At 34.5% G+C, this 24,438-nt stretch overlaps 1 protein-coding gene across 3 annotated transcripts in view; it reads left to right on the top strand.

The window, feature by feature from the left end:
* Positions 1 to 24,438, top strand: part of VPS13C (vacuolar protein sorting 13 homolog C) — a 228,122-nt gene that overhangs the window by 146,963 nt on the left and 56,721 nt on the right. For all 3 annotated transcript variants that reach the window (XR_011648437.1, XM_058294293.2, XM_058294292.2), the window contains 15 exons: positions 1,061 to 1,290; positions 2,981 to 3,073; positions 5,666 to 6,031; positions 6,474 to 6,560; positions 8,276 to 8,431; positions 8,576 to 8,840; positions 9,550 to 9,710; positions 10,692 to 10,813; positions 11,314 to 11,608; positions 12,857 to 13,246; positions 14,708 to 14,812; positions 16,426 to 16,590; positions 18,653 to 18,781; positions 19,046 to 19,179; positions 20,533 to 20,659. Coding sequence is in view for 2 of the 3 variants with exons in the window: in XM_058294293.2 (XP_058150276.2) it covers positions 1,061 to 1,290; positions 2,981 to 3,073; positions 5,666 to 6,031; positions 6,474 to 6,560; positions 8,276 to 8,431; positions 8,576 to 8,840; positions 9,550 to 9,710; positions 10,692 to 10,813; positions 11,314 to 11,608; positions 12,857 to 13,246; positions 14,708 to 14,812; positions 16,426 to 16,590; positions 18,653 to 18,781; positions 19,046 to 19,179; positions 20,533 to 20,659 (2,825 nt within the window). In the remaining variant the exon portion in view is untranslated. The remainder of the gene's footprint in view (positions 1 to 1,060; positions 1,291 to 2,980; positions 3,074 to 5,665; positions 6,032 to 6,473; positions 6,561 to 8,275; positions 8,432 to 8,575; positions 8,841 to 9,549; positions 9,711 to 10,691; positions 10,814 to 11,313; positions 11,609 to 12,856; positions 13,247 to 14,707; positions 14,813 to 16,425; positions 16,591 to 18,652; positions 18,782 to 19,045; positions 19,180 to 20,532; positions 20,660 to 24,438) is intronic.

Below are 24,438 nucleotides of genomic sequence, written 5' to 3'. Positions count from 1 at the left end.
GAAGAATTCAAGAATATAAAATTAATCTTTACAATTCAAACATATCCTATAAAAAAACTTCAGTAATCATACATTTTTAGGAAAAGGTACAGTAGAAATATACTGGATCAGAAGCCAGGAGGCCTGCTTCTTTCTTACTCTGCCACAAACATTTCTTTACTCATCCAGAAATAAACAGAATTAGCCTGAGTCATTGGCTTGCAGCCAGTTGTACAGAATAGAAATCTTTTATTTGAAGAAAATATTTTGAAGAATCTTAGCATACTGAACAGATAGAAGCAGAAGTGGGGACATGGGAGAACTCTCATGAAACCCCTTGGGTACTACCTTTGAATCCTAAACGTAGGGAACACAGTTTGAAAACCTGTTCTAAGTATGCCTTGAAGCCGCTTCCCAACTCTGCAATACTTTTATTCTAGCCTTACTAAACAGATCAGTGTTTTTTAATGTTAAATTATAATTGTCTAAGTTTAGACATTTTTCTCCCTAACTGTATAACTCAGCAAGATTGGAAAATTACCATTTATTGGCAAGGTCAGAATTAACATTTTTCCATTCTCCTTTAATCCTTAAACAGTAATCATATCTGGTATCTGTATTCATATATAAATTTTATATATGTACATTATAGGTAGTATGACATTGACTGTGGACTTTATGGTGAAATCAGCATGAACCAGTACTAATGATTGGTCCATTTTATCAGAATTGCTTTTCCTTTTCTTGATATTCCTTTCCCTGATTTTCCTTTCCTTGTTCCTGCAACATAACATAATATTCATGTGTGTGTATGCACATAAACCTTAATTCTGACAAAAAAAACTTCAAGACAAGATTATTTCTTTTAGGTGAAAGTGGTAGTGATCCCTGTGGACAGGGATCAGACTGCATTTTCTACACAGTCAGCATTTGTTAATATTAATTATTAATCAACAAATTATTAATCGCCCTATCTGTTATAGCAGAATATTAGAAACAACTTAGCAACTTGGAGAGAGCATGTATTCAAGTGACAAGACTTACTTTAAAACTCTTTTGGTTCCTATTTTTGTTTCTTCAGATGACTCTGTAAGACCAAATATGACTTTAAAGGCTATGATAATAGATCCAGAAGTGGTGTTTGTTGCCAACCTGACAAAGGCTGATGCTCCAGCTCTGACAGCCTCGTTCCAGTGTAACCTCTCTCTATCAACATCCAAACTTGAACAGATGATGGAAGCCTCTGTGAGAGATCTTAAAGTGCTTGCTTGTCCTTTCCTCAGAGAAAAGAGAGGGAGTAACATTACCACAGTAAGAATTACCTTTTATCCTGAAGAATGGCAGAAATGATTGATTCTTAGAATCCTAGAATTTGAGAGATCTGTGGGACATTAAGGGTTATTCACTCAAACTTGGAGTTTTTCATGTAAGGTTGTTGAGTTCCGAAGAGGTTAAATGACTTGGTCATGGCTGTTAGTGAGAGAGCTGAGGACTAGCTCCAGACTGTTTTTCTTTTCATTATATCATATTCTGCTGAATGGTATTTTAATTTTAGTACACATCAATATTGGTTTTCAGCTGTTTCTTTTGTTTACCATAGTATACTCAATGAGTTAGTGAATGAATATTGAAAGCTATGGAATGAAAAAATATCATGTGGATTTAACCATGGAATGAAAAAATATCATGTGGATTCATGTGACCAAAAGAGATTGTGTTTTGTTGTTATTAAAAGTTATTTTCATTTATGCTTTCAAATTATTATGAAAAATACAATTTTAGCCAATTAACTTAATTATCAAGTTAATTATTTATGATGTTAATTTGTAATTTTATGATGAGAATCATATCATGTGGCTCATTTGCAAAATTAGTTTAAATTTTGTGGGCAAAGTGACTTCTGTGATGAGTACAGTGCTAAGCTTAGTCTATACTTTTATCATGAAATATTCTTTGGCAGTATCATCTTTTATATATTTTTTTTGTTTTATATATATATATATATATTTTTTTTTTTTTAATTAGAGAAGTGGATTTTAAAAAAACTGTCATGCATAATGTGGAGATTCCCATACAACACCCATCCACCATCACCTTACATTGTGGTGGAACAGTTGTTACAGATTACCAAAGAAGATCATCAGACTATTACCGCTAACTATGGTCTATAGCAGACATTTGGTATATATTTTCCATTACACCCCTATTATTAACCCAGTACCTTCTTTGCCATTAATGGAAGAATATTAAAATATTGCTGTTATGTTAGTTAAGTTACATTAATTATATTTTTACCATGTATCACCATATTCTTACCACCTTGTAATAGTGATTATATTTGCTCTAGTTCATAGAAGAACATTCTTGATCATCTTCTTTTGACTTGTCACAGAAAACTTGTATTAATCACTCCACTGGGTAGTCATATATTGTTTTAAGATTAAAGGTATGCCATACTAATTATCCCATTCATCTCTGACACAAGGATTATTTTATTTATTTATTTCATGATAATTAAGAAGTAGCCTTCATAGTTTAAATAAATTGTGTTTAAAGATTTGAAATTTATTTCAATATGGACCCTACATGATAGTCAAGATAGACCTGTTGATCATCTGGAAACTGTTTACTTATTTACCCTTACCATTGTCTTTAGTTCATTTTCAGAGATACCTTGAAAGTATATTTTACAGTGAGCCATCATTTAGCAAAAGGAAACATTTTTAACTGTTGATATTAAATGTACATCATTACTTAAAGATTTAGCGTAAGAGAATTGATCAGAACTAATTAAAATCTTTTAACAGTGTTCACAAATTTGTCCTAGTTCAGAAGAGCGCTCACAAGAGATTCTTGGCTAATTTAATTAGACTTTTTGCTTTTAGTAGCAGGCTATAGTTAAAAATCCCAAGTTAAGTAAGACATGGTTCTTGTAAGTATGTATTTCATATATAATGGATCTATTACTAAGGAATTGTGAATTTCATTTATTTGTTTCAAGGTCTTACAGCCCTGTTCTTTATTTATGGAAAAATGTACCTGGCCTTCTGGAAAACAAAATATAAACATTGTGGTTAAAGAATTTATAGTTAAGGTTAGTGTCTATCATATTCTTTAAAGGAAAATTAATTCTTAGTTTTGTAACAATATTGTGTTTGCAGTTTTCTGAGGTCTATTCACATATTAGGTGATCAATTAATGCCTCTAACAAGAAAATACATTTTTCTTTAGTGCAAATGCTTGTTTCAGTTTTCTATAAAGAGTACCTTTTAATGTATATAAATGATCGGTATTTTTTTTCTCCTCGTTATTGCTTTTGCATATTGATATGGGTGAGTTGGGAGGTAGAGTGGAGATGGGATGGGAAGAGAAGGGAAGAAAGGGTGGGAAGATGAGGTTGCTTTCAGTTTATTTGTAATAAGTTATTTTTAGGATTTTATTTGTGGTATAATTGTATTCAGTTTAATAATGATATGAGTAAAAGTTTTATTTGGCTTATAATACGTTGGTAAAAATGACAAGTATGCTAGAAATAAATTTTTAGGATTTATTATTTTTTTTCAATGAAAAAATCGTAAGTTGGAGGGAAAACTTGAATTTGCCTGCACTTCCTCTAAGGCCCTAGCTTAGGGTCAGGGGGGATTGTCCTTCTGTTTATTTGTATATAAATATATTTATTAAGTCAACATTTATTGAACTCTTAACAACAGATGTACTGTACAAGTCATAGGGGATAATTAATTGTTCCTGCCTTCAAGTACCTTGACAATGTGTGTGGTGGAAAAAAGTAAATCACTGATCATGATTATCAGTGCCAGTGGCATGCACAAAGTGCTGTTGACAGTGCAGGCAAGGGGACTCTAACTTAGACCAGGATATCAGGAAAACTGTCTGGAAGAAGGGCTGCTTGAACTGAATTTCAAAAGTCTAATGAAAGGTAGATAATGGTGAAGGATGGGAAGGGTTTTCCAAACAGAGTCAATAATATGCACAAAGGCAGAGCTGTGAGAAAATTCTCTAAGGATTTAGAGGCATAATCTCATATGACTGTAAAGAATGATGTAGTGGAGTTGTAGAATTGGGAATACTAATTATAGGTGACATTAATAAGGCAAGGGAAAAAAGGATTCAGTTGAGAGATGAGCTTGGAAAGTAATGCATGCTAGATCCTCCTTTGGTGGTATAATCATGATACAGGATAGGCTGAAGGGATGCTGATTGGTGGTAGAAGACATCATCTGTGTAGAACTAAGGCACAATGATTGGAGTGAAGAAAGTGAGTAAAATCCAAAGATACTAAGAAGTGTATTTTGCAGGTCTTGGGGTGAGTGAAAGGGGAGCTGCTTTGGTTTCCTAGCCTTCTCAAAGCAGATACCATGAAATGAATGGGGCTTTAACAATGGGAATTTATTAGCTTACAGCCTGAGGCTGAGGAAATGTCCAGATCAAGACATCATCAAGACAGTGTTTTCTCCCTAAAGACTGGTGAAGACCAGCTGCCCGTGATCCTTGGCTGCACTGCCACATGGCAAGGCACATGGAGGCACCTCCTGTTTTCTCCCTTCCCTTCTGGGTTTTGTTGCTTTCAGCTTCTTGCCTCCATGGCTTTCTCTCTCTCTCTCTCTGTATTAATTCTGTTTATAAAGGACTCCAGGTAGAGGATTAAGACCCATTCTGGAGGAGCTGGGTCACACCTTAACTGAAGTAGCCTCATCAAAAGGTCCTATGTACAGTACAATGGGTCCATACCCACAGGAATGGATTACATTTATTTATTTTTTAAACTTAATTTAATTTTTTAAGATATATTTTATTTGTCTCCCCTTCCTCCCTGTTGTCTCCTCTCTGTGTCCATTTGCTGTGTGTTCTTCTGTATCGGCTTGCATTCCTGTCACCCAGCACTGGGAAACTGGGTTGCTTTTTTTCGTTGTGGTATTTTGCTGTGTCAACTCTCTGTGTGTGCAGCGCCACTCCTGGGCAGGCTATGCTTTTTTCACATGGGGCAGCTCTCCTTGTGGGGCCCACTCCTTGTGCATGGGGCACCCCTATGTGGGGACACCCTGCGTGGCACACACCCCTTGCGCGCGGCAGCATTGCGCGTGGGTCAGCTCACCACATGGGTCAGGAGGGCCTTGGTGCTGCACCCTGGACCTCCTATATGGTAGGTGGATGCTCTATCAGTTGAGCCACAACCACTTCTTATGAATGGCTTCAATTTAAGAACATGTCTTTCTGGGGTACATAAAGCTTCAAACCCCCCCAGGAGCCATCGTGATTCCCTGCTTCCCAACAGGATCATTATTTTTCTTGATGAGACCTTTATTAAATGAAGGCTATGGTTCAGTAAGAAAAATGAGTTTTGGATGAGGATCACACACTTTGATTTAGTTAATGCAGCTGGTTGAAAAATGAAAAATTCAGTCACATTTCTACATTTTTCTGTACATATAACACCATTTTGTCCTGAATGATCAGTTTAACTTTAGGTTTGGGCCATTGATTTATACAATTAGTTAGCTAGTTATTTCCAGAGTAACCTGGGCAGAAACCAATGTTAGAAACAGTTGACTTGATATATGATTTTGTATGTTCTTTGTTCATATTTCTGTTTGGTTTTAAATTTTTGTGTTATATATTCTTTTCATCAGGGGCAGAATTCTAAATTTTTTTCCTTTCTTTTTTCAAGATTTCACCCATAATTCTTAATACTGTGATGACAATCATGGCTGCTATATCTCCAAAGACAAAAGAGGATGAATCCAAAGATACATCTAAGGAAGTGGATAATCTTTGGGATGTCAAATCTATTAATGATTATAACTCTTGGTTTCTTGGTGTTGATATGGCAACAGAAATAACTGAAAATTTCAAAGACATTGAACATCCATTGATAGAGGAAAATTGTGCTGTTGGTGTGGAGTCAGTTCAAGTTACCTTAGAATGTGGTCTAGGACATCGAACTGTACCTTTATTATTGGCAGAGTCTGAGTTTTCAGGAATTATTAAATATTGGACTTCCCTAATGACTGCTACTGCTCACATGACACTAGAGGTATGGCCACATCATTTAGTACCTTCAGAGCCAACTTCTTAAAAGTACAATTGCAAAATTAAGAGAGGAGCTTTATTCATTTGCACATAGCCACAGGGAAAAAAAAATATATGTCAATAGGCAATAATGGTAATATCCAATGTGTTGATGTACAGTATTATTTATTTGGTAAATATTTTTTCAAGATTCTTTTGGTATTGTTTATGGCAATAAAGTAAGAGTAAAGGAGAACAAATCTTCTTTATATACATTGCTTATGCCTTTAGGTGGGTTTTTTAAATGGCTAATGACATGTACATTAGTTTATGTATGTAGTATATATGTATTATATTAGTGCATGTATACATATATGTATATCGTATATAGGTTTTACCAACTGCTTATAGAAATATCATGTAATTAAAGTTGAAAGACCCCATATTATAATTCTGTGCCTTTCCAGGTTCACTATTACAATGAGACCCATGCTGTCTGGGAGCCACTGATTGAAAGAGTGGAGGGGAAGAGGCAATGGAATTTAAGGCTTGATGTAAGGAAACCATAAACTATCTGTGTATAGAATGACACTAAGTGTATGTGTTAATATTTTTTCATTGATTTTTGTGATGAGGCCCTTTTAGTGGATTATGAAGTCAAAACTTCATAATAATACTCAGACATTATATGTTGTTTTCACTCTCATTCTCTCTTGAGCATACAGTGGAGTTTTCCATACTTGAGTATGATATTGCAACAGATATTAGAATTTACCTGTCTTTTCTTAAGCCAGGCAGTAAAAAGATGTGTCAGTACCACTGTTATGACTATGTGGTATTTTTTCTGAGGATATAGTTATTAATCATTTAAAATACCATTTACATTAACATGCCATTGTTATTTTAAATGAATATTACATTTTTCTTAGTTGTAATTTCTAATAAATATTGATACATATAACCCACATAAATGAAGCTTTTTGGGATCTTCAGCGATTTTTAAGAGTAAAGGGCTCCTGAGGCCAAAAAATTTGAGAAACAATTCTTTAGCTCTGTGTCATTTCTTTACAGTTCTTATTGAGAATGATTTGAAATCCTACATACTGGAGCACATTTTTCTACAGTAACAGGAGCATGAATTATACTGTCAACAAATTATCACAACACACCTCTCTCAGGCAGCCTGACTGAGAAGCCAGGCACTGCTGGTGACTCAGCAGATTCTTATTTTAAAAGATGGAAAATCTCTTAATCTGTATCTCAATTTCTTCTTGATAAAGAAGTAGTAGGGAAGTGGATTTGGCTCAAATAATTGAGCATCCTGTCTACCATTTAGGAGATCCAGGGTTCAGAAAACCCAGGGCTTCCTGACCCGTGTGGTGAAATGGCCCATGCGCAGTGCTGATGCGTGCAAAGGAGTGCCGTGCCACACAGGGGTGTCCCCCGCATAGGGGAGACCCACATGCAAGGAGTGCACCCTGCAAGGAGAGGTGCCCCATGTTAAAAAAAAAAAACCGCAGCCTGCCTAGGAGTGGCACTGCACATACACAGAGGGACGCAGGAAGATGACACAACAAAAAGAGACACAGATTCCTGGTGCCGCTGACAAGAATGCAAGCAGACATGGAAGAACACCCAGCAAATGGACACACAGAGCAGACAATGGAGGGGGGAGGGGAGAGAAATAAATAAAAAATAAATGTTAAAAAAAAGTAGTATTTTTGACCTGTATCTTTCTGGAATAGAGAGATTAGAAGTGTTTTAATAAGACTTTCAAAATGTTAAAAACTCCAGTGGAAGTTGATGGCTGTTATTTGACACTTGGTCATACCACTTTTTTATGAGTGTTATTGGTAAAAAGTTACTGTTATTTCTATATGGTACCTCCAATAAGGATTATTTTAACCTTCAGGCTCATATTAGATTGTTCCTGAATGCACAATTGCCAGTTAAGTGACTCTGGATAAATAACTATGTTGTGGGGAATCCTCAAGAGACAAACATTGAAGCTGACTTTGAGAAAATAGCTTGGTGCTTACATGGCATAATTCTAAACATTTCCCTGTACATGGACTAGCAATGAAAGAAAGAATAATGATCTGCACTAATCAAAATGAAGCACTGAATGTTTTGACAGTGAGACTTCTGAGTAGCCTTTATGTAAAGCAATCAGTTTAGAATTAGGAGAATTTAACTCTTTTGAGAGTATTTTGATTTTATTGTTTAATAGCTAATAACTTAAATTTTGCTATGTTATTTATCCTTATAGGTAAAGAAGAACCCAGTGCAAGATAAAAGTTTGATGCCAGGAGATGATTTTTGTTTTATTCCTGAGCCACAAATGGCTATTCATATTTCTTCAGGAGATACGATGAATATAACAATATCCAAAAGTTGTCTTAATGTTTTCAACAATTTAGCGAAAGTATGTTTCATTACTGCTTGGAATATTTCTATTGAAATTAAAAATGATACATGCGTAGATTTTATCATCAAAATTAGTTTCTAAAATATGTGTGGTCATGGTTTATTTTTGAGAATATACATTTTGTTGTATTTTCTCTTTCAGGGTTTTTCAGAGGGCACTGCTTCTACTTTTGATTACTCTTTAAAAGACAGGGCTCCTTTTACAGTGAAAAATGCATTAGGTGTTCCCATTAAGGTACAGCCTAATCGTAATCTCAGAGTAATGGGCTCCCCTGAAAAAAGTGATATTTATGATGTTGATGTTGGTCAAACTTTGGAATTGGAATATTCCAGCATAGGATCTTCACGGCAAGGAAAGTTATCTACATTGAGCCGTCAAGAAAGCTCCTTTTTCACTCTTACCTTTGGTATGCTATATATATTTTATTTTAAGGACATCTTTGAAATTGTTGGTGTGGGCTTATTTTTGATAAACTATGAAAAAAATATTTTGCTGCAGATACCTTGAGAAACATTTCTAAAGGCCTTGAAACGACTGATAAACTTTTCTCCTTGTTTTCTTCTAAACTTGAGAAAATTTAATTTGCTTTATTTAGAGATATAACTTAGAAAACTAGATTATTTTTATTTCTTTGCCCTTAAATAATACAATTATATAGTGTGCTTCAAAAAGGAAGGGCCCTCCATTGAGAAGAGAAAAAGTCTAAAAATATTGTCAATAATTACTACTATTACTACTATTGCAAAGAAAATGAGATTATTGCTATATAATTGAGAGAGTAAGGAGCAAATTGGATTTTGTTTAATACATTCAAAGCCTCAAAAATTGTTTTGGGTCAAAAAATTTCATGGTAATAATTGGTTTCTTTTTTCAGTTTCTGTGATTTAGAAAAGCATTTTTGCATAGCAATCATTTCTAGTCCTGGTGAAGAATACTCTTGCAGTTACATATAGGTGCTAATGATTATTCTGTCATAAAGAAATATTATAAAACATGGAGAAATGCATTGTCAGTACATTAAATGTTTAAATTAAATACTTTTGATTACTAAAAAAAAAAAAAAGAAATATTGGTAAATTAGTATTTGTAATGTTTCTCAATTTGCTGTGCCTTAGTACCTCATGGATATACAGAAGTTGCGAATATCCCTGTAGCCAGACCAGGACGGCGACTATATAATGTCCGAAATCCCAGTGCCAGTCATTCTGACTCTGTCTTAGTACAGATTGATGCAACTGAAGGAAATAAAGTAATTACCCTTCGCTCTCCTCTTCAGGTAATACTTTAAAGTGAATTGTGCCCCTTTAGGTATGTCAAGAAATTTAGTTAAATATTTAAAGTAATATAATAAAACTTAGTTAAGCCAATATTGATTATTTGGAAATAATAAGTGAAGTGGCTGCTATTCCCTATCCAACTTGTTTTTGCAATATTCTTTCTTTTAAATAACAAAATGTCTTGTTAATTTAGAGTCCATTTTTATTGTCTCCTGGGTTTAAAATTAATGAAATTTTATTGGGTATTCCTTTAAAGATCCTAACTGAAAATATTATAATTATGACTGGCTACGTAATAGGATAACATTCCATTCTCTTTATATAGTACTTGGGATTATATTTTCAAGTATGTGTGAAGGAATCTTGGAATTAATCTACTCACCTGGATAAAATTGGCCTCTTAATCTGTATAAATATTTTCTAATCTACCTTTTATGGCTTTATCTATTTTTCTGTTCTGTACATGATTACAGGTTTCAGTATATGGCCCGCAAAAGAATGTTTCCTCCCACCTATAATATTCTCAGATATGAAAGAAAAGATTTCAAGTTTTGGCTCGTGTTATCTCTTAATTTGCCATTAGCCCTAGCAGATATCACACTGTAGTCAAGACAAGTGTGTTGTACTACCTTTCCTTATACTTCATTTGCTAGCCTTTTCTGTTTACTCACATGGTACATTGAGGAAAGGTTGTAATGAAGGAAATATTATGGCTGAACTCTTCAAGATTAAAACATATTTGAAAGATAATGTTATAGACTAGGATTACACATTACAGAGCATGTGAATATCCTGATAATTTTCAACTGCCATTCAAACATCAGCTTTAACGTATATAGTATTTAAATATCCTAAAAGTTTTCAATAAAAGTATCTTCCAGTATTGGGTTTGAACTTCTAAAATCTAAAAGTAATTGTGTGCAGCAACCATTTTTTCTTTTGAACTTTTAATTCAACAACTATGTCTTTTTGTCCTACAGATTAAAAACCATTTCTCTATTGCATTTATCATCTACAAATTTGTTAAGAATGTTAAACTATTGGAGCGCATTGGAATAGCCAGGCCTGAAGAGGAGTTCCATGTTCCTTTAGATTCATATAGGTAGATATTTTCTTGAATACTAAGCTTTAAAAGGTTCATAATATATAGAATATGTTTAATTTTATAGCTTGGGGGTCTATATTCTGAAAAAACAAAAACATCATATCTTTCTTATGTAAAGATCTGTAATAGACAGTTTTAAATATATATAGTTCTGTAGAGATATTCATTTGTATTATTGTTAATGCCTTTTCCAGATGAAAATTTCTTATTCAATATTTGATGTTTTAGGATTTTCTAAGATCTAACTTACTTTTATTAGATTGTCTCTGTATTTTGAATGACTTTTTTTTTTTTTTTTAAGTTGTCATTGTTTAAAAAGAATTTAAGTTCCTTCATGAGTTAACTAAGTGACCTTGGGCAAGTTTCTTATCTTTCTAAGTCATGATTTTTCTCATCTGTAAAATAAGGAATAATACCTATCTTGTAGAGTTATCAAGAAAATAATGAGATTTTTTTTCTTAAGTTATTTCTTTACATTCTGTTTTGTTTTTCTGTAGATGTCAATTGTTTATTCAGCCAGCTGGAGTTTTAGAGCATCAGTTCAAAGAATCCACCACCTACATTTCCTGGAAGGAAGAACTTCATAGGAGCAGGGAAGTCAGGTGCATTCTGCAGTGTCCATCAACAGAAGTCCACTTCTTACCTCTTATAGTGAATACAGTTGCTTTGCCTGATGAATTAAACTATATCTGTACTCATGGGGAAGACTGGGATCCAGCTTACATTATTCATCTGTATCCTTCCCTCACGTTGCGGAATCTTCTCCCATATTCTCTAAGATACTTACTTGAGGTAGGACTCTTGCCGTTGGTTTGACATTTATTTTTGCACAGAGTGAATTCTGGTTTTGTTTATGGTATTTTTAGTTGAGGTCAGTGTTTTACATAGCTTTCTGATGATTTAATAATATTTTTTATAGCAAAAAGTTGTATAGTGTTTACTGTGTACCAGGTGCTGTTCTGGGGGCTTCACATGTATTAACTCATTTACTTCTCCCAATAACATGCTGAGGTAGATACTCTTATTAGACCCATTCAACAGATGAAGAAACTGAATTGCAGGAGGGTTATGTGATTTGTCCAAGATCCCATAGCTAGGAAGTGGTAGAGGTGGGATTTGAACCTGGGGCAGTTGGGTACTTGTTTCCTACCATACTCTGCTGCATTTGCCAAAAATTAAAAACCATAATAATCTCTTTATTATTTAAATAGAATTCTGTTAACTAACAGGGTAGAAAAAGTCAGAAAATATTTCATCTTAATTTACATTTTGTTTATTTTAAAAGATACTATTATGATTATTTTGTCCAAGGTTCTACTGAAAATAAAAGTAATTACTGTCTGTCTCAAGAAATAATAACATTTTCCAGTCAGGGTCTGATAAATATTTTTAAAATTTATACATGCAACAATACTTTAAAATATGAAAGTCTGGAAAGAATGTTTGGAACCTAAATTGTTTCTTTTCTCTATCTGACAATGAGATATCCCTGAATTGTAGAGACTATAATTATTAAATCAACTAAACAGTATTTATTCAAGAGAAGCTTTCAATAAGAAGCCAGGTTTATTATATTGCCTATTATACGTTTTGAAATTAAAACCACTTTATTTAGCTTGTCAGAATAGTTTGACATCATTTTCCTTATTCCATTCATAAGGAAACCGGTAGGCGTAGTATATGAATACATGATGAAGCTGAATCCCACTCAGTAAAGCTCATTTAATGGCATAGCTTTAAGGGCAACAGCCAGGGTTCCTGAGTCTAGTTTCTGATTCTTCGTATATATCTAAATTTTTTTCTAAAACTTAGGGCTGTTGGCCTACTAATGGCCAAAAGACAGTGTTTACATTTGACTGTGATATGGTGTTTTCTTTTTAGTCCTTAATGATTATTGGACATTCATAATTTGTAAACATGGTAGTTCACTGCAGACTTGACAATCTGCACCTTGTAGGTCATTCAGCATTATTTAGTGTAAAATAATGGATTTTGCTATTTCAAAAATAACTTAAGTGAACTTAATTTTTGTTTCTTTAGGGAACAGCTGAAACTCATGAGCTAGTGGAAGGCAGTGCTGCTGATGTTCTACAGTCAAGAATTAGTGGAGAAATAATGGAATTGGTCCTAATGAAATACCAGGGCAAAAACTGGAGTGGACATTTCCGCATATGCAGTACACTTCCTGAATTCTTTCTTGTGTGTTTTTCTTGTGACTCCACGGAAGTGATGACAGTCGACCTGTCAGTACATGTCAGGCAAATTGGCAGCCGGATGGTGCTATCTGTCTTTAGTCCCTACTGGCTTATCAACAAGACTTCCCGAGTTCTCCAGTATCGTTCAGAAGATATTCATGTGAAACATCCAGCTGATTTCAGGGACATTATTTTATTCTCTTTCAAGAAAAAGAACATTTTTAGCAAAAATAAGGTATGTTTTTCTTCATGTAACAAGCTGAAATAGATTAATTCCTAATCTGGGAACTTGGGAGTCATTTGCCTTCCCCAGTGTTTGCTTATTTGCTAAGGGCTGTTAGAGCGAATTTGGTCCAACAGGACTTCTGAGGCATGCATGATTATAAGAGGTATGTTACGAACTAACAACAACAGTTTTCCAAGACTGAGATCTTTTTTTCGAGTGCCCCTAGAGTTATTCCTATTCTTGAAATAGTGTCAGATAGAAAGGCTTGATTTTATGAAGTTTACTTAAGATATAACAGTTGAATTTGGCTTGTATTGGTCTCTCCTATGTGCAAAGCACTAAGTCAGGCCTTTGGAAGAGAAACCCAATGCCTAAGCTTGGTCCTTTATTCTCAGGTACCTTCTTACCTCTCCTGAATCATACCCTGATATTCCTTACCACGTGCTTCCCCAAGTGCTCACTTAGAGAGGCCTTTATACATGCTGTACCCTCTGCCTGGAGTGCCTCTTCCCTACTCTTTCCCTGTCTTCTTCACCTTTCTTATTGTTATCTGCTGTTCATTCTTTGACATTCCACTCACACCTGACTTGTGTAAAGGACTTCCCAACCATCTAAAGTGGGGCTAGATATCTGTGTTCTCTTAGAGCAGTTGTTCTCAAACTTGAATGTGCATTAGAATCAAATAAAGGGCTTTTCCACTCCCTGCAGTTTGGTTTAGTAGTTCTGGGTAGAGTCTGAGACTTTACAGTTCAATGGACACCCCGGTGATGCTGATGCTGTTAATCCAGGGACCACACGTTGAGAACCAGTTTTAAAGAGTATTGATTAACACATGGCATTGTAGTTAACTGTTTATGTGTCTAGCATCAGGTTGTCTTCATGTTTTTTATAAGCTAGGTGGATGGATGGGGGTGAGGTTAATATAGGTGTACAATTAGGTCTCTTCTATCTATAACACTTTCTTTAAATCCCATAGCCAGAAGTAAATTTTTTACCTTCTAACCTTGATAAGATTTTGTACTTCTTGTGTGGCTATCACATTAAACTTTTGCATCTTAATTATTTGTATATATTTCCAATATTTCTGTTTAGTAGGACACTTATTGAGGACAGGAACTGTGTCTTGTTGTCTTCCATTCTGCCTATCACAATGCCTTTCAAAATAGTTTCTGCTGAATAATTTAGTTAAATACATAAATTTTGTATATGCTAAAAACCTTTGGTAGCTCTATATCTAAATTCACTATACTCATTGCATTGGTGAATGGGAAGATCAAAGCTCTGCTTTTGTTGTTATCCCCTAGAGTTTTTTTCCTAAGTGTTTGTTACTCACTTGCAATGTGGCTTTGGTTATATTTTTCTGTGTCTCATGATATTAAAGAAATTTCTCATTGGTCTAGCAATTTTCCATCAAATAAAAATAATAATCTTTTTGACTTCTTGTATGATGGTATGTGTTCTCTGGTATAGGTACAATTAAAAATTTCAACTAGTGGCTGGTCCAGTAGTTTTTCGTTGGATACAGTAGGAAGTTATGGATGTGTGAAGTGTCCTGCCAATAATATGGAGTACCTGGTAAGTTTCTGCTTGCTTATTTGCCTTTGATCTCATTCACTTTTTCCAAAGTTCAGTGCATCAGCTAGCATCCTTGTCGCAATTTGACACTGCTACCGTTTTTCACTGGACTGAGGCATCCCTCAGGCTGGTGGGCTCGAACTAGTTGGCCCCGGGGGAGTGAGGACGGATACGGAGACTATGCACACTCTGGAGACAGGGTTCTGGACCAAGTCTAACTTTATTACGTAGGAACAGCAATTTATAGTTCAGGGCAATAGGGGAGGGGGCTAGGCAGTATCTGATTGGCGGGGGTGAATATATGCCCAAACAAGGAGAGGAGTAAGCTATGGGGGACGGTTAGGTTGATTACGTAGCCTGAGTTTTTTCGCGCCATACTGCTTGATTGGTGGGGATTAAACAAAGGGAGAGGGGCTCGGAGAGGAAGAAGACGAGGCGGTGTAGCTGGACAGGGCTTGGTTGCCATTCTGTCTGACCTCGTGGTCAGCGGCCATTTTGTTTAGCTGTGTGGTTGCCTTAGAGACAGCGTGTCGGCAACTGATAAGCTATGCCTTGTTGGCTGTGCACAGGGTGCTCTTGGGTGCTTTTATTTCTCCTACACATCCTAAAGGGTATAGAAATTTGAAATCAGACTATTATGTAAAGGATTTGTACCTCTACAAAGTTCTGTGCCACAAGTACTAAAACTAAACCTGGATTTGTCGAAGTTTAAGACACTGAGTTGAATACATCTAAGTGAGTGATTCCATTCCATTCTATGCCCCACTGCCCTACCAAACATATCTTAAATCTTAAATTTGCTACTATGGGAGTTGGAATAACTGATGGCAGTTGACTTGTTTGTTTTTCAATTAATTTCTCCCCACCCCTTTGTTGTTTGCGCTCACTGTCTGTTCTTTGTGTGCTTGTTCGTTGTGTGCTTGTTCGTCGTGTGCTTATTTGTTGTGTGCTCAGAAACCGAACCTGGGGCTTCCCATGTGGGAGGGAGGCACCTAATTGCTTGAGCCACTTCTGCTCCTTGCTTTGTTGTGTCTCTCATTATGTTTTCCTCCTTGTGTCTCTTGTTGTGTCATCTTGTTGCTTCAGTTTGCCGCACCAGCACATTGTGTCAGCTCAATGTCTTGCTTTTCTTCTTTAGGAGGCATGAGGAATTGAACCCGGGTCCTCGCATGTGGTAGGTGGGAGCTCAATCACTTGAGCCACACCTGCTTCCCCAGTTGACCTGTTTTATTTCTGCTTTGAAAAATTTTATCTTGTTTTACTAATAAAGCAGCAAAGCTTGAGCCATTCTACACTAATTATAAAGCAACTTATGCTGGGAATGTTAAAAAGTAGAAAATGCTGGACAAATTAAATGTTACTGCAAGAGTTCATTAGTTAAACTACTGATTGATATTTCTTGACTTGCTTTCTAATGAAGCCAACCTAAGGATTCAAAATTTTTCCTCTTAGAAGATAATCAGTAGTAGAATATGGCTTATAGTAATCATGTTATTTATGGATTCTTATTTTAAAGTATTTTAAGAAGTCTGTGTGTGCATGGGGATTGTGTGTTTCAAAGAAACTTAATAAAATACTGGAAAATTATAAACTTATTTGTTTCCTTTCTACAGGTTGGTGTTAGCATCAAAATGAGCAGCTTTAATCTTTCACGAATAGTTACTCTGACTCCCTTTTGTACCATTGTAAATAAGTCATCATTAGAACTAGAAATTGGTGAAATTGCACCTAATGGCTCGATGCCCACTAATAAATGGAGCTATATTGCCACTTCAGAGGTAAACATTTTCCTTTAATATACCTGATTCTTAAACTTTGCAATTGAATATAAACATATAAATAAGAATTATATATACCTCTTTGTTGCATTCAATCTAATATTATATTTATGCATAAAAATGACAGCCAACTTTGGAAGGTTTTTCTTTCATGTTATAACCATATGTTTAAAAATGAAATTGTTGATGATATGTGCTATTAGCCCGGGCTTTATGGTCAATACTCATTTTCTAGTTCTTCTGTGCATAGAATGAGCATATGAACTGTGAAAAGTAGAGAGAGACAGTGTCAATATATTGTTTCTATAGTCAAGGTATTGTTTGTATTATCACAGAGTTTATGGTCTTGTTGGAGGGCTTAAGACTCACAAACTAATAAATGGAGAAAAAAGTAGTACATGCTAATTTAAAGCTGAATATAGAATTTAATAGTTGAACTGAAAGTTTCTTTGAAAATTACCTAAAATTCAACCCTCTTGTTTTACAGAGAAGGAAATTGAGTCTCAGACTTTTCTCAAGGGCAGTAACATCATTGGGAGTTGAGATTTTTGTGATCTAGATCAAAAGGGAAAGTTTTCCAGAGTTGGGATTTAGAGCTAATCTTTGCTGGTGCCTAGTGATTTGAGGACATTTATAAAATGAGGCAGAGTAAGGGGAGAACAAGTATAATGACAAGCATGCTTGACTTTGCCTGAGTTTTCAACCAAACCAGCTGGCCTTTAGGATAGAATCATTTTTCTATACCTCTCAAAATAAAAAAAAAGGTTGAGAAATTATTTTTTAAATACTTAGCAAAAGGCTCGAATGGAAGAATTCTAGTTATAATGTAAACAAATTTATAGCTCTAAGAGACATTGTCTTTCCAAGGCACACAGAATGATCTCCATAGATTGGCAATAAATAAATGCTTATTATCTTTTTCTCTTTGATGTGATCTTGGTAATAGTATTTTTTAAATTCAAAAACAGACTTTATCCAGAATTCTATAACAGAAGGACATTTTATACTCTATAAGTAATGAAAGCTTATGTGATATTTTATGTGTTCATATGTAATTCACATATGATATTTCATTTCATCTTCACAATTCTTTAAGGTTACCATTAACCAAACTTTACAGATAAGAAAACCGAGTCTAGAAGTGATACATAGTTTGATTAAGATCATATAACTAGGGCAGCGGACTTGGCCCAGTGGTTAGGGCATCCGTTTACCACATGGGAGGTCCGTGATTCAAACCTCGGGCCTCCTTGACCTGTGTGGAGCTGGCCCATGCGCAGTGCTGATGCGTGCAAGGAGTGCCCTGCCACGCAGGGGTGTCCCCCGCAGAGGGGAGCCCCACGTGCAAGCAGTGCGCTCCGTGAGGAGAGCCACCCAGCATGAAAGAAAGTGCAGCCTGCCCAGGAATGGTGCCGCACACACGGAGAACTGACGCAACAAGATGATGCAACAAAAAAAACCAGATTCCTGTGCCTCTGACAACAACAGAAGTGGACAAAGAAGAACACGCAGCAAATAGACACAGAGAACAGACAACCAGGGGGTGGAGGGAAGGGAGAGAAATAAATAAATAAATAAATCTTTAAAAAAAAAAAAAGATTGTGATACTGAGGAAAAAAAGATCATATAACTAGGAAGGTAGTGTCAGACACAGCAAGGTCTATGGTGATTTTCTCTCTTCTGCCTTATTTTGAATTTCTGTTTTATCTAGGATAAGGTATTCTATGAAAGAATTAAATTCACAGTACATAGACTCAAGAGGAAATGTTATTAAGATTGTAGTTTTTAAATATTCAAGATATTTGAGGCATTCTTAATCAACAGGCTCTTCAGTTTCTCATCTTGTAATTATACCTTAAGTACATAGAGACTAATATAACAGTATTTTTCTGATAGAGTTTCTTTGATTTCATCAATCATAATATGAGATAGAAGAAAATATTTCAAGAAATATAGTCATAATTAAATCAAAATCAGATTTAGAATTGAAAACTTAATTAGCCAATGTCTTTTTTATTCCACAGCATTGTTTTAAGACTTACACGAACTTTTATCTTTTCAGTGCCTCCCATTTTGGCCTGAAAGTTTATCAGGCAAACTTTGTGTGAGAGTAGTGGGCTGTGAAGGATCTTCCAAACCATTCTTTTTTAATCAACAGGATAATGGTACTTTATTGAGCTTAGAAAGTCTGGTAAGTTTTGATAGTTTACACAAAATGTCTTTGATTTTTAAAATTTGCTTTGAGATATTTCATTAAACCAGGCTATAAAATCTATTAATAGTTATTGAAGGTGCTGCTATAACATTATATTTGTATTTAAAGAGATCAGAACAAGTTTGTATTTTGGTAAGAACTTAAGAAACCAAAGCTTTTGTATCTACATAACTGATTGAAATTACAAATTTAAATGCAAGTTAAACCAAGACCTCAAACAGACTTTTTTTCCTATAACAGAATGGGGGTATCTTGGTCGATGTAAACATTGCTGATCACTCGACTGTCATAACCTTTTCTGATTACCATGAGGGATCTGCACCTGCTCTAATTATAAACCACACACCATGGGACATCCTCACATTTAAACAGAGGTAAGAGAAAAGAGTAATTGAAAATCTAATTTGCTTTTACTGGTTCACAGTCCCAGGTAGCAAACACTCGGGACTGTATGCGTTTCATAGTCCAAATGTTTTCAGATCTTAGAAAGATATTATGGAGCACATGTTGTTTATTAACTAATACTGCTTAGGCAACAGTGCTCTATAATCAAACATATTAAAATTTCTGCAGCAAAATTTATGAATACTCATACCAGGTGAGATAAATAAATAAAAACTATTAACAGTCTTATATCAATTCAGATCAGATTTTCTGCCAAATAACTCTTGGCACCAAACTTAAAAAAGATTTTTTCGCCGTTTGGAACTTTTAAGATTTCAGAATGGCAGATCAAAGATTGTGAACTTATTTTAGCATTCTCTTTCCTTTGTCATTTAGAAATTATCAGGGAAACTATCCTTATGAATCTCTATCTAGTGTTTTTGGTTAGGGTAGTAGAAGGTTAAAAAAGAAGACTATGCATAGATAGTGATGTTAAATGTGTAGTACAAACTGATAGGAATTTTGTTGTTCTTGCCTGTGTTGTCCTTTGATTTGTATAATGTCATTATATAGTAGTATAACTAAGAATTTTAAGGACATAAAATATATAATATTCTGCAGTATGTAATTCCTTGTAGATTTCCCATTTTTAACTGTCATGGATTGAATCCAACTAAAGAGATTTAGAAGCACAGAATGGGATTGAAACCTGGTTAGATTACTTTTATTTTTAGTTCTCTGGAAAAGGTGTTTTGTATTTTAGATACCAGTATTTCTTAAATTTTAATCATCAGTTTTAAGATCTTGGGACTCTTAATTGAATGGTAATTCTAATTCATTAGGTCTTGGGTCAGGCCCAGAACCCTGCATTTCCAGTAAGCCCCAAGGCAATGCTTGAGAACACTTAAAGCAAGAGTAAAGATCCATTTTTTTCCCTGCTGAAATCCATATTATCTCTTATACCATTGTATTAGATTGAAAAGCTTAAAATTAAATACTGAGTAAAGTTCTTCTGCAGTTAAAGATACTACTGTTCACAACCTTTTCTGCAGGTAGACTCTTACTGTTTACCTTAATGAATTCCATTGGTGTGATCCAGTCTGGATCATCAAGAATACTTTACTCAAGCTTTATAAGGAGCAATATTCTCTTTCCCCAAGCTTCAAACCAATTAGTTTCTTGGGTGTTTTATGGTATTTTATTTTGTACAGAGTTGTGGGTTTTATTAATTATGTTAATTTCAGAGAACTCTTGTGCCCATCTTCTCCTCAATAAACTAACTACATGTCTGAGTTTCTCAAGACTAAGATATTTTAATCTTTCCTCCTTCAATTGTGTTTTAGTGGTTCACAAGAAGAAATGGTATTGCTGCCAAGACAACTTCGACTTTTTGCCTGGGAAAATCCTACTAGCACCAGAAAACTTAGATGGACATATGCAGAAAATACTGGGGAACATGATCTGTTGAAGGTATCATTTGATGTGAATGACTGCTATATGAGCAGCCTGATGATGGAGGAAATAGGCGAGAAGGCTCTACATAGCCCTTGTTGTCCTTACTGAACTAAAAGTGAATTGGAAGTATTTTCAGAATAAATTATTTGTGGACTTTAGATTACAAATAATTCATACCAATATTTTGTCTTAGCTCTATCAAAGTAATTTATTTACTGTTTTAAAAAATAGTTCTGCTCTATCTCACCCAAATAAAAACATTAAAACATCTTTTTTTAATTTACTTTTTTTAAAAAAGGAAAGTATTTTAAGGCTAAATGAAAAACAGCTTTCTTTTGAACATATGCATGCCACTGTTGGCTATGAGGTTTTCAGGCATGTTTTCCCAAGCCGTGCTATATGTTCTAATAATTAAAGAAATCTGCCTATCTGATTCTATGTTATAAATTTAATGGGATATTTATTGATATATATCTCAGTAGCTGAAATTAGTCAAATATATTATTTTTTACATTTTGAGGTCTAAGAATTTATCTACCAGTCTCCCACCTGATTTAGGAATTGCTCCTACATTGGTGTTAGGTCATCTACTTTCTGTATGCATGTATTTCACAATGAAAGAGTTTATATAGTATTTCACATTCCATTATCTGATAACACCAATTGTTTAAAGGGCTTTCTTAATTTTTGCTTTAAAATGGCAACCGGCCAACAGTGACTAAATTATTCTCTCCTATATTCCCTCTGAATATTCATAAAAGAGGTAAATAGTTATCCCACCTTTGAAAATTGAGACAGTTTCTCTGTTGTGAGACTCTGCGGGTGATTTTCATTATGACAAGTTATATGGAGACCTTTTGGCTTGTTTGTGCTTTGCCTTTACAACAGAGAAACTCTGAAAGTTTATAGGTAGAGAGATGTGTAAATTCCCTGATATTCTTAACCCCTGGCTCAGAGACATAAGATCTCTACCAGAGATCTCTGTACCATAGTTATTATTTCTCATCTTTTCACATATAATGCTACTCAGTAAGCATAATTATCATTAAATAACATACAGACACGAGAAAGAAAGTACAAGTGACATCCTAGGAGAGCTTATCAATATCTGTATATAGAGTCAGGTTCAGGAAGAGTACTGGAAACAGTATAAGCAGGAGAATGCAGTTTTTCGTTTTTATTATCTATTTGGTATCAGAGAGCCATAGGAAGAGCAGAGTGTCAATAATTAGTCTATCAGACACTAGGTAATGAAAATGAAAACTTGAGCTAGAAGCAAAGAAATTGCCCATTTTCTTATTCACTACAATTGATCTGAGAAGGGAGTTCTGTCCAGGCCCAAGTTGACATGACAATAGAATTCAAAGAAAATCCATACATTGTTGGCAAACACTAAGTCTGAACACATCCTACCATAACCCACTGAATGTACTGTGGGAGAGTGTAAACTACAATGTAAACTATAATCCATGTGGTACAGCAGTGCTCCAAAATGTATTCACCAAATGCAGTGAATCTGCCACAATGATCAAAGAGGTTGTTGATGTGGGAGGAGTGGGGGTGGGGTGGGAAGTGGGGTATATGTGAACTACTAATATTTTTTAATATAATGTTTTTTGTGATCTATCTTTAAAAAAGAAAAGGCAAAAAAAAATACACCCTATATTTTAAAAAAAGAGAGAGAGAGAAAGGAAACATTATCCTGTAGATTCAGAGAGTGATCACATGTCTGGGCACTATAACAAATATTCTTAAAAATGTACTGAAAACAATTGTGAAATGAGGAACTTATACCTTAAAAATCAAGAAAGTATCTTCTATGTAATGATTCTATTAAGACTATAAAATGATTACAGGATCTTAAGAAAACAGGAAGATCACCATACATAAACTTTTAAGATGTAGCCAGAAGTGTTCTTAGATGTAAATTCATAGCTTTCAATGTTTGTATTATATAAAAGTAATTAAAATGAAAGAATTGGGCTTTAAATTTAAGTTAGAAAGAGAACTTCCAAAACCTAGTAAAATCAGGAAATAGAAGTGATTAAAATAAAAAGTAGACATTAATGAGTTAAAAAATTAAAAAAAATAATAAACCAAATCTTAAAATGCAAAAAATAGGCAAACTTCTGGCAGTCTAATGAAAAAAATGGAAGACAAACAAAATTAAAATAACAGCTAATGTTGTTATCTGTTTTGATTATCCTGCTTTATAATAAGTTTTAAAATCATGAAATGTGAGTCTTCCAACTTCATTCGTTTTTTTCAAGAAGGTTTTGACTATTTAGGGCCCCTTATTCTTCCATATAAATTTGACGATTGTCTCTTCTCTTTCTGCAAAGAAGGCTGTTGAAATTTTGATCAGAACTGCTTGCATCTAAATTGTTTCAAGTGGAATTGACATCATACTGTTCAGTCATCCAGTCCATGAACATAGAATGTCCTTCCAGTTTTTCAGGTCTTGTTTGATTTCTTTTACCGATGTTATGTAGTTTTCCATGTCAGATCCTTTACATCATTGGTTAAATTTATTCCTAGATATTTGATTCTTTTAGTTATTAGTGCAAGTGGAATTTTTTCTTGATTACCTCTTCAGATTGTTCATTCCTAGTTTATAGAAACACTGCTGATGTTTGCATGTTGATCTTGTACACTACAACTTCCCTGAATTAGTTTACTAGCTTTAGCAACTTTGTTGTGGATTTTCCAGGATTTCCCATATATAGGATCATGTTATCTGCAAATAGGAAAAGTTTTACTTCTTCATTACCTATTTGGATAACTTTTATTTCTTACCTAATTGCTCTTGGTAGAACCTCCAATACCATGTTGATTAACAGTGGTTAAAATGGATGTTCTTGTAGGAACATGCTCTTACAGGTAAAGTGTTTAGTTTTCACGATTGAGTATAATGTTAGCTGTGGATTTATCATTTATGCCCTTTATCATGTTAAAGATGTTTCCTTATAGTCTTAGTTTACTGAGTGTTTTTATCAAGAATACATGCCAGATTTTGGCAGATACCTTTTTTGCATCAATTGAGATTATTATATATTTTTCCTTTATTCTGTTAATAGAAAAAATCATTACCTGTTTTTTTTATGTTGAACACCCGTGCTTTCTTGGAATAAAGTTCACTTGATCCTAGTGTATAGTTCTTTTAATGTGCTGTTAAATTCAGTTTTCCTGTGTTTGGTCAGGATTTTTGCAACTGTGTTCATGAGGAATATTGGACTGTCATTTTCTTTTTTTGGTATGTTTGATAAAGTTCTCCAGTGATGCCCACCTGCTCCCGGACTTTTCTTTATTGGGAGGTTTTTCATTATTTATTTATTTTTTTAAAACTTATTCAGTCTCTTTACTTGTTATTGTCTGTTGGCATCATCTGTTTTTTCTTGAGTCAGAGGAGATAGTGTTTGTGTTTCTAGGAATTTGTCCTTTCTTGTCCCTTGTAACAGTTTTTGACTTGAACTCTGTTTTATTTGATATTGGTATAGCAACCTTAGGTCTCTTTTGGTTATTATCTGTGTGAAATAATTTTTTAATCCTTTAACTTTCAACTTAATAGTGTTTTGGAATTTCAGGTGATTCTCTTATCAATAGCATTATCCATTTTTCCAGACTCTGTCTTTTGAATGGAGAGTTTAATGCGTTTACATTTCAAGTAACCACTGATAACACAGGAATTTCTTCTGCCATCTTGCTGTTTGGTTTTTGTAAGTTTTGAACATTTTTTTTTTTTTTGCCCCTCAAATCTTTCAGTACTGCTTACTTTAACTTTTTTTTTATCCCTC

The sequence above is a fragment of the Dasypus novemcinctus genome, chromosome 3 (genome assembly GCF_030445035.2).
Source record: "Dasypus novemcinctus isolate mDasNov1 chromosome 3, mDasNov1.1.hap2, whole genome shotgun sequence".
NCBI lineage: Eukaryota > Metazoa > Chordata > Mammalia > Cingulata > Dasypodidae > Dasypus > Dasypus novemcinctus.
The sequence above is the reverse complement of the archived record's forward strand: the minus strand, read 5'-3'. Positions and strand labels throughout refer to the sequence as shown.